General features: G+C 33.1%; 1 protein-coding gene and 2 long non-coding RNA genes across 6 annotated transcripts in view; 2 read left to right on the forward strand and 1 right to left on the reverse strand.

Annotated features, from left to right (window-relative positions):
- LOC106077929 (QRFP-like peptide receptor) overlaps window positions 1-9985 on the forward strand; it is a 110167-nt gene extending 100182 nt beyond the window's left edge. For both annotated transcript variants that reach the window (XM_056040795.1, XM_056040791.1), the window contains one exon: window positions 8862-9985. In XM_056040795.1, the coding sequence (XP_055896770.1) occupies window positions 8862-8912 (51 nt within the window). In that variant the 3' untranslated portion in view covers window positions 8913-9985. The remainder of the gene's footprint in view (window positions 1-8861) is intronic.
- LOC129928127 (uncharacterized) lies at window positions 2204-4172 on the forward strand. The gene is made up of 3 exons (XR_008779743.1): window positions 2204-2236; window positions 3294-3361; window positions 3691-4172. It is a non-coding gene; the product is annotated as an uncharacterized LOC129928127 (long non-coding RNA).
- Window positions 3967-7990, reverse strand: LOC129928123 (uncharacterized). Of its 3 annotated transcripts, none has more exons than XR_008779742.1 (4): window positions 7976-7990; window positions 6043-6199; window positions 5456-5565; window positions 3967-4607 (listed from the first exon to the last, which is right to left on the reverse strand). It is a non-coding gene; the product is annotated as an uncharacterized LOC129928123 (long non-coding RNA). The 3 variants fall into 3 exon arrangements; XR_008779741.1 differs by having other exon boundaries at window positions 6043-6233; XR_008779740.1 differs by lacking the exon at window positions 7976-7990 and adding an exon at window positions 6830-6844 and having other exon boundaries at window positions 6043-6233.
- Window positions 9986-11291: the final 1306 nt, after the last annotated feature.

Consider the following 11291-nt stretch of genomic DNA (forward strand, 5'->3'; position numbering starts at 1 on the left):
AAACTGTCAACAACCAGTTCTTAGCAAGTTTGTAAGAGTTAAAACGAACCTGTGTAAGAGATTTCTTGATCAATGGTATTTTACAAATATAATATAATTCAATATATATATATATATATATATATATATATATATATATATATATATATATATATATATATAATAATAACATTCTTATAAACGATTCACAGAATATAAACATTTAACAAGATTACAAAGAGACTTTGTGTTATCACACAAACTCAGAGGCGGCCCCTATCGAATTCACCAATGGACCAGGAATAGCTATAGTCTTGTAAAAAAAATCATTTGGCGTTATTTTTCACATAAAAGCAAACAGGATAATACTTCGTCTTTGATAAGACTCTTCTTACTCTTATGGAATAAGTAGAGGAGCGTTAACGGATAATCTAAAAACAGCATGAAAACCTTCAAGACAGTGTCGGTGCACCTGGTGCGGTATCTCAGGGTGTCACCCCTCCTGATCTACTTTCTTCAAATATGTTCAAATAAACAATTTTGCTAGTTAGTTCTTTTTCTGGAACAAATACAGTAAGACGATTACCTCCTTTTTTTTCTACTCAATGTAAAATTAGTGTCAATTATATTATAAAATCACACTGTTTATGACATTTATTCAAATGTTATTGGAAATTTTTACAATGATATTTAATTAAATTTAGAAACATTCTTACCATCACCTGAACAAGTTTCCTAATCCTGATGAATAAAATATAATCACTATAGATCTATCTACTTTTGAAGTCCAGACTACATCTAGAATAAGAATATATCAAGAATCTAGATCTAGACTGGATTTCTAGACTAGTTCTAAATATAGTCTAGATCTAGATCTAGAATACAGACTAGATATAGAATCTTGATCTTGACTAGATTTCGTATGACTTTACACTTTTAATTTTAAAATTACTAGATCTAGATCTAGAGTTAGGCCAATATTATGATCAGGATTAGTATGTCTACAACTGGTTAATAGTGCACTATGCTGTTCCATCATATTCACTTCTTAATGTGATGCTCCGGGGCGGACTGGCTATATGGGCAAACGGGCAAATGCCCGGTGGGCCGTTACCAAATGGGCCGGTCTGTTCGCGACCAAAGAAAAAAGAAAATTTCAATGCAGACAACTTTAAAAAAAAGTGTCAGCAGCAAGACACAAAGGCCCGAACACGTTTTCTTGTATTTTTTTTTAAAATTATTATTAAAATTAATTTCAACAAGAATATCAAGAAAAATACACTATACACTGTACGTATTATCATTTGCAAAACGTTAGACCGTACTTTCCGCTATGCTGCCTATGCACGAGCGGCATGGACTGCTTTGATGTCTTCGAGGTTGTGTTTGGCCTAATCATTTTGCTGGTCGGCATGGGCCTTTGATGGCACTCCCATTGTTGTTGTTTTTTTGCTCCTTCCCTCTCCCGTCTTTTAATAGTTTCAATGAAATTTAACCAAAACAAGGGATGAGAGAGGTTAAGTTAGAAAACATTGATATAACGCAGCAAAAAAAAAAAAAAAAAAAAGATAGGCGCGACAATTATCTCTTTAACAATACTTAATAGAAATTAACTTCAACACATACACACAGCCGCGAAATTGCAAACCGCCCAACTTATTCACAGCTCAATATGGCTATAAAGATCTACTTTCTGCGATTTGAAAAGAAAAAGATCTAAAAATACTACACTTAAGGCTTACAAAAAAATTATTTAATTAAAAAATAAATCTAGATCTAAATCAATTTTTATACTATTATAATTAATGGCAAACGTATGCTTAGTATGAAGCATAGACTATATATTACATGGACTGCCAACTCTACGCACTAAGCCTATATTTTTCAATAAACAAGTCCCGTTCACGGAGGCGTCCTTGGTTGCGTGGTAAATTGACTTCCGGTAGATTTTTTTTTACGTATAAAGAAACCATTCTCGAAGATTTTCACCACCACTTTTACAGCAAATCATGAATGGAAACTGAATTGTTAAAGAAGATGTTACAGAGGTAAGTGTGCACAAATCAATTTCTGACTTAGATCTATAACTGTAAAGCTTTATAGCTGATTTTCTTAGCCAATATAGACTAATTAGCCAAGCCTGTATTTCGTGTATTTTCTTGTTTACGACATTGATTGAATTGAGGTTCTTGTGAGAGCATAGCCTATATATATATATATAAACCAAATAGTAAGACTTATTCAGAAGGATAACCCGGTAAAATTAGATCTATATGCTCTTACTATAATAGGCTAAAATGACCTTTCGTTTATAAGTTGTAAAAAAGTCCTATATTATGTGTAGGCCTAAAGTAAAAGTAATAAGTCTAGATGTAAAGTTTTCTCCGAGTTGAAAAATGTAAGAAAAGTATGTTTGGCATTTAGATGCTGTCGTTGATAAAATAGAAAAAGTACATTCTGTGATGTTTTATGGCAAGTTATTATAACACAGTGCAGGACAGGCCACTGTCCTGTTGCCTCATGTTTCTCACGGCTATGGCCAAATTTCGAATCCTGGTGCCCCCGTGCCTCATTTTCTGTTTGACTGCCCCAGACTTGCTGATCTCAGTCTCAACAGGTCAGAACCAAAAATTCTCGATCTGTATGGTGACATGTATGCACTACGCAATACAGCAGGGTTTCTGTCCAGGGCTTTTGCAAGAGAAGATTTGAGCCTCTCAAGCCCTCACTCAAATGGAGTTTGATGATGTTGACTTTTTATGCCCTTTTTTCTGTCTTGGTGAGAGTTATTGTAAGACTGAAGTATTGACTAGCCTTTGTAATAATTACTGCGAAAGGTAGTGAGAGCAGCATCGTCGTCAAACATCAGTTCCCTAATCAGGTTATGTAGTTTCCTCGTTTTGGTCAAGCCAGTTTAAGAAGCCTTCCATCCGATCTACTGTGGATATATAGGGCCTACTCCATCTTCCAAGGCGCTATGAGAGTACAGACGAAACAATTCCGAATAGTGTTCATGGCCAAAACCCATCCTTGTTTTACCCTGCTCTTGATAGATAATACCGGTACCTAAAAGTCTTAGAGGAAGAACTGTCAAACTTTACAGTTCATATCATGTGAAGCTAACAGTAGTTTCAATAGCTTATTTGGACAGACAATTTTCATTAGTAAAAACCACTTCTGCTTAGTGTGAGCATATTGCTAAATGAAGTTCATATTTCTATTACTTTCTACTCAAGTCACCCAAGAGAAATTTTATTTAAAGCGAAAACTTTTTATAATGCATTTTTCATTGTTTTTGTTTTTTTTTACTTAAGGAGCATACTACTTCCACAAACCTGATTTGATTGTCACTAACTTTCAAATTGAAAGGGATCTACTACAAGTGAGATTTTCTTTTACTTTCTCCAATAACATTGTGTTATCAATACATGTATCACTTTAAATTACTTGTAATTGTGAAATAATAGGTAAAAAATTTCCTTAAGTACATGTTATATTTAATCCTATGCATAAAATTTATTTACATAAAAAAAAATCATTAAAGCAGGCCTAATTGTAGAGAAAAAATTATTTCTTGTGATTGCATTGAAATCAACTTTAAAGATGCTGTCCATTGTTGTAACATAAAGTAGTCTTACATTTTTTAATTAGCAAATATATATATTTATAACATGTCTAAACTAGTTTGAATTTCTTTTCTTTTTTTCTCAGCTGCTCATGAATTTCGAGATTTTACAGCTAATAGAGGAACAAATTTTATCTGCTTCCACTTAGCCAAACAGCATGGAAATATGCTATTGTAATGAGTAGAAGATATTTGTCATTTAGAGTATCATGCAACAGCTAATTATCAGTACACACATTTCAAGATGAGGAAAAGAACAGTATAAGCTACATTCATTGATGCATTATTTATACAAAAATGTATAGTCAACCCAGTCATCACTCCATTTTTTTATGAAGCCAGTTACAGTTACCATGAAGGGATGAAATTTCAGATAATATTCTGTTTATTTCATGAAATGAGAATAGGCCTACATCAGAAATTGAAATGGTCATCTTCAGTATTTAATGTTTCATCTAAAAATGATAATTATATTAATACATATTTGATGTACAAACAAATGAAAACCATTCAAACACTTTTTTTTTGTGAAGTATAGATGATTAAACTTGTAAGTGTCTGAACAATACTACATCGACATTAACTTATTATTATAGACTTTTTACAGGAATGTATCTTAAGCTGGACTGAAAGAGAAAGTTGCTATAATTTAAATAATAAAATTTAATAGTTTGAACATGTAACTAAAAAATGAATAATGCTAACATTTATTGACAAGTGAATATTGGTAATGATGTGCTTTCTATTTTAATAAGTCAATAATATTAGTAAGAACAATATTATCTTCACTTTCTTAATATTATAAACACAATATTTCCTGAAAAGATTTTTTTAAATTATAGAAATAATGCTCAAGTCTTCAGAAATGGTAGTTTTCAGAATCATCAAATCAAGGACAACATAGTATTCATGAACTTCCAGCTATCAGCAAGCTCCTAGTAGGTATTATGGAGCACATTCTCCTTCAACTCAGAGGATCACAGGCACTGGACAAATTCTAGTACTGTTGATGGAATAGAAACAACATACATTAAATTCATAACAAGTCACCAATTCAATCTTAGTTTCATATAGTACCAAACTTCCATATGTTCAAGTCCTTTACGGATAAAATCAATTCTGAAAACATCTAACAAAACAGTTCCTTAAAAAGTATATTAGGAGTATAGTAAAGTATATTAGGGGTTTTACACAAAAAATGCTATGGGAACATATTATGAAACTAAAATATTACAAAAAAAAGGAATAGTATAATAATAACAATATTTAATCTTTGACATTATATTCAGTAATATTATGAAAATTTAATGAATGATTAAATGCACTTGAAAGTGAAGGGAACAGATTTTAAAAAAAATTCAGGAAATTTTCTGCACAAGCATGCTGAGGTAACCCAAATAAAGAGAGTCATTGAATATTGTACTGAGTGTTTGAAACATAATTTTTTACTGCATACATTAAATTATAAACATATCTTTGCAAATTTAAAGGGAGAATTTGAAGACAGCTTTTATTCTTTTTGCACTAAGATAAAAGTATTAAATTTTAAGCTGCCCTACTTACTGGAAGGAGGTCTGGTGGCTTAGCGGTAAAGCGCTTGGCTTCTGAACCGGGGACCGGGGTTCAAATCCTGGTGAAGACTGGAATTTTTAATTTGAGTCTGAGTCCACTCAGCTCTAATGGGTACCTGACATTAGTTGGGGAAAGTAATGGCGGTTGGTCACTGTGCTGGCCACATGACACCCTCGTTAACCGTAGGCAACAGAATGGTCAGAAACAGATGATCTTTACATCATCTGCCCTATCGATCACAAGGTCTGAAAGGGAAACTTTACTTTTTTTTTTACTTACTGGAAGTTTCGTAGGAAGAGTTTCTGGCATAACAAGTGAGTTTTGTGGCATTCATCCTATTGATAAACTCTTAGAAATAAGAAAGCATCATTTCTTCTTGAAATATACATCTGCGGAAAAGAAAAGAACAATTGCTTTTAATGTGAGCAATAATAAAATTCTAATTAAATTTTAAAAATCTCCAAAATATTTATAGTGACTTAGTTCAAAGAATTAAGTAAAGACTTTCTTTAAGCATTTTCTCAACTCATCTGACATCCTTTTCCACCAAGATAACTGGTTAATCTGTACTTCTAATTGAGAATTGTTGCATAATATATTTAATTCTTATGCAAGAAAGTATAATTTGAAGGAAAACACCTTAGATAACAAAAGAGTGGTATTGGCCTGCATGAGAAAATTATCACTTTAGAAATACCCTGCACAGGCTGGAGGGAATATAATATGTTTTATTTACAACATAACAACAATATTGTGTAAATATTCACCTATAAGTTAGCTTTAAATAAAATAGCACATGGATTCTTACAATTAAAATAGACTTACATAACGTTTAAAAATAAATGATTAATTACTTAAAAACTTACTGTTAAATGTATTTATACAGCTTCTGGCACTGTGTGAAAACTCCTTTGAAAACAATAACAGCATATTGTGGCAGTATCTGGGTAAATACTTGAATCCACACATTGAATGGTAGCAATTAGAGCCCTTTGGGTACCTTTCAACATCCTTTGTGTACTTCTTTGGTAGTTAAGAGAAAAGTTAAGATCTAGATCTACAGTGAATAAATCTAGCACAATTTGGTACCTATTGCCTACTAGAATATGTGAGAATAATGAAAAACGAAAATAGAACCGATTAGAATGTCTAGTCCAATCTAGTACAGTTGTTTATATCTAGGCAAGATATGAGTTGTGATCAAAAGAGCTAGATCTAGTACATGAGTAGGGTCTATGTTAATGGGCATGGCTGTAGATAGTAGTATTGCTCATCAGAAACATTAAATCTGTAGTGTATAATCAGTGTATAAATCACAAATGGGAATAGATCTAGATACAGATTCTAGATCTTATAACTTTGTCTTTATTATAAGTATAAGAGTCTAGGTCTATTATTATCATATAAAATATAGATATAAACTAGATATAGATTAGAGTCGTTAGTAAAGATAAAGTAGATCTTCAAATAGTTTAAAGAACGATCTGTGACACTGTGAGCCAAGCACTTCCATTCATGATTCACATATGAAGAAGCTAAGGCTAAGGCGCCTAAGGGCTAAGTAAGACGAATTTAAGTTTAAGTTAACAAGTCAGGAAGTCAGATTAAAATTAATCATCAAGATCAAGGTAAGATGAAGCTGAACATCTAGACTTGAAATTATCCTAGATCTAGTCTAGAGTCAACTAGAGCTAGATTCTATATAATAGGGGGCCTATATAGATTCTATATCTTCATTCTCTGGGTTTATCAGACACACAAAGATGATGAATCTAGAGACTCGACGTTCATAATATTTTTAGTCATAATTTTGTTAAGAGTACTATAGGCATAGCCAGATTTTTTATAAAAACAAATTATTATTTTACAAACTTAAAAATGGGCATTTACATAAATAGTGTTTAGTGTTCTATTATATATATATATATATATATATATATATATATATATATATATATATATATATATATATATATATATATATATATATAGTAGTGTAGTAGTGTGTTGTGTGTAAGTTCGTATTTGTAGATAAAGTTTATAGCCATAGGTCACTACATCTGGGTGAAAGTCTACATGTTTATGTGTACAATCACTTTCTAGTGAAGTAGAGCCTGATGATTCTAAAATTTTATTGGGCGAATATATTCCAAACAATATCAGATCTTTTTATAGCTTTTAGAAGAATTGGATGTTATTTGGGATTCTAGTTAGTTAAAAAAAAAAAAACACTAAAAACTTGAAGGCCGAAATTTTTATGCAGATTTTTCAGTTAGTCATACATACATCGTTGATTTTTTTTTATGGTTGATTTTCCATTACTATAGATAAAAATGCACATTATCTTGAAATTAAAATCAAATTGAATAAAAAAAATATTTGTAGATCTGAACAAAAGTTGGTAAAGATGTAAGATTGTAGGCTTATTGACTCACTATATTGTTATTTTATTTAGACTGACTCATTCACAGACTTAACTTAGGCCTATATCACCCATTACATACAAAATTAATAAATGACACTCTCAGAAATGTATTGACTCTTTCAGTAAATCGCTTATCACATTTAAAATATACATTGTAAAAATAATGATAATAATTATCAAATGTGATGAAAAAAAAAAAAGAAAAACAAATAATCCAAACTGGCAGCACCAATTAGCAGACAATTAATGTCGTAAACAAGAATACACGAAATAGGGCCTACAGGCTTGGCTAATTATCTATATTGGCTAAGAAAATCAGTTACAAAGCTTTATAGTCATAGATCTAAGTCACAAATTGATTTGTGCACACTTACCTCTGTAACATCGTATATGACAATTAAGTTTCCATTTATGATTTGCTGTAAAAGTGATGGTAAAAATCTTCGGGAATAGTTTCTTTATATAGTAACAAATTCTACCGGAAGTCAATTTACCACGCAACCAAGGACGCCTCGGTGAATGGAACTTATGCTTAGTTTCCTTAGTGTTGGCAGTCCATGTAATATATAGTCTATGGTATGAAGTCATTAATAATGAAAATAATTACAATAATTTATATAGCGCTGTCACATCCGGTATTTAATGAAAAAAGATTTATATTTAAAAAAATGGGTCATGGTATATACATATACAAATCGCGTTTTTTGTGAATGTACTAGGAGGAAGCAAGAGCTTTTCACATTAACGTAAGTGCCTCTCTAACCGTTCTGCTTTCTCTTATCTTTTAATTGAATGGGTTGTCTGAGTCAGCCAGGAAAACCAATGATTTAGCATATTTTAAGTCACAGATCAACATGCATGACTAGATTGACACATGAAATGCGTAAGACGTAACAATCTTATTTTTTGAAGAAACGTCTGTAATCTATTAGTAGCCTAATACCAAAAAGCTTCAAACTCATTAGGCTGCTATTGTATTGTACTAGGCACTGGCGTAGCTAGCAGTGTGCGGGTGGTGCGGGCTATTAATCGTGACTGGTAAACATTACTTATATAACATTATTATTATTTGTTACTTCCCTTTATGAGATTTCTCCATTATTGTTATCTCCCTTGACAAATGCAATATAGACATGTTAGTTCCCATAGTTATATTTAGAACACTATGATTTATGTAACTAGCGTATAGTTTCTTTAGGATGTTATTATTCTGAAGATGTCCTTCTCAGAAATCATATCGTTCCAGCTTTATATCCATAGGTAGTCTGCACTTATCGACTCACTGCTGATACCTCTTGTCGACTCAAATAGTCAACTGCTCATACCTTATCAGCACCTCATCAGCTTGTCAACTCATCAGCGTCTAATTAATAAGACCCGTATCTGGCTTCGCTGACCGTAGCTGCAGCTGATCCCTGCCCATACAGACAGTTGGACTACCCAAGACCTGGAACCATTCCGACAGCCCACCAGCAGACAGCGTCAGCACCAGCCATACCAGTCTCCTTACGGCAGCACCAGACTCTGATAAAGCTAAGCGAATAAGCCTAATGACACCCGGAACACTTGGCTCTTAAGATCTAATGATGATCAATGTAAAGGTTAGATTGCACCCAACCCTGTGTAAATTACCACTCCACCATTGAATTTATACAATAAACCTGTACATAATTTTATATATCGCATTAGTTGCCTACCGTATTGAACTCTGTGCCTGTCATTACTTTTGTGCAAGTGTGCTTGTCACACGTACTACGTTTGAATATTAACCCATTAAAACAACATTATTATCAATGTTTAAAAAGCTATTATATTGTAAGTTAAAGACTTCTTTTAAGTGTGAAAAAAAAACTGAAAAAAATTCGCAGTAAGGCTTCAACTGAACACGAAGTTTATCTTCACTTATCTGAACACATACGTACGCTACATGTATCTCGCCAATCCCTTGCATAATAGTACTGGCCAGTGTTACCTCTTTCTTTTGTAAAATTAATTTAAGTGACTTTTTTTTTTTTACTTAAATGAATTGTCACCACCTCAAAGTTGGTGCCATAGAGTAGAAACCCTAATTCTGTATTGTGTATGTTAATTCCATATTGTGAATCTTATTCACAACCCATGTTGCACTAAGGTGAACACTTTTGACCTTGGGTGAACCAGAGAGTTAAAGGCAGTCAGTCCACATAGAGATCTTGTAGCAAGCACTTGTATTGAGTCACTTAAGATATAAGCAGTAGAGTTAGATGTTTAAAGTAGTTGGTTATAGAATAGTTACTAAGTTGTGATATTCGTATATTCCTGTTGGATTAATACTGACCATTCCTGGGTCGAATTGTATATCGTATTCATCATGTGGTGTTATATTAAACTTATTGTGTCTGCTACATCCAGCGTCATTTCATTATTCTGTGATTTGTAACAAGAACCCAATGTCACCACCACGCCTACATTGATAACCACAGCCACATTCATAATATATAAAATAACACAGTGACATGAATATTTTGCACCCGGATTCCAAGAAAATACCTCATTATCGGAACGGACCACTCCGTTATATCTTGACATTGACATTGGCTCTTCTTACTACGGGAAGAAAAAAGAAAGAATTTATGAAGCTCAGAACGAAGGAAAACGATTGGCGGAGCAAACGCGCTTCCCCAGACTACCTTGCTGGACGGAGAGGGAACTTGATGTCTGGTGGGTTTTGTCCTCGCGCTCATCTAGGGTATGATGTACTCCGCCGGGCTCCCCACCTGAACAGTGTTTATTAGCTTTATGCCGGGGTTATAATTTAGCCTTGGCTCGTCTGCCTGGGCACCCCTAACAGTCTAGTAATCAATTTATGCACTAAATATCCAGGAACGAATAAACCAAATCTTAACGTATACTAGTGAATAACAATATTGCATATAACAACAAAGGTTTAATGAGTTAATGATATATATGATATTATGAGGCATACATTATGAATAAATATCAATAGCAATTACAAACTACATTCAAAGGACTATAGCACACCTTAATCTCAGTGCCATAGTCAATCAGGCCTCACAACGCCAACCCAACGCCACGGGCAATAGTCAACTACCAAGCCTACAACTCAGAGTTGACTCCAGCAGAGTCCCAAGCCTGCGTCCCTAGATAAGAAAAATACACACTCCTTTGATACCGCCATTCTCACGATTATTAAAGAAACGATTGTAAAGCTACGACATGTAAAAGATAGTAAAATAAACTAACTTACCCAATACTGGGGAATAACACCACACAGATAACTCAATCTCAAGGCACACCAAGAGAACACAAAGAGACTCATCTCAAGGCACAACAAGAGAACAATGACACCAATATAGCGCATCCTTAGAAACAGAACTAATAAGACCTTATGGTGCTCAAACGAAAATACCCTACCAGATGCGCACGACACTTGATACCTCTCTAATACTATCTCCAGAAATAACTATTTCGGTAATGCAAAACATTTTAAACACTTTAAAATGATCTACAAAACACTATTTCTGAAAAGAAAAGACTTAACAATTAAAAGTATGGATGTCTTTCACACTTCAGATACAGCCAGTTCCATAAGATAACAAAAAAAAATTACAGTAGAATCCAATTGGTCTACTTTTAATTCTCCTCCTTCCGAATTTTGTGTGTGTTCAGAGCTTTGAATTATAGCTCTGT

The sequence above is a fragment of the Biomphalaria glabrata genome, chromosome 1, assembly GCF_947242115.1.
Source record: "Biomphalaria glabrata chromosome 1, xgBioGlab47.1, whole genome shotgun sequence".
Classification (NCBI taxonomy): Eukaryota; Metazoa; Mollusca; class Gastropoda; family Planorbidae; genus Biomphalaria; species Biomphalaria glabrata.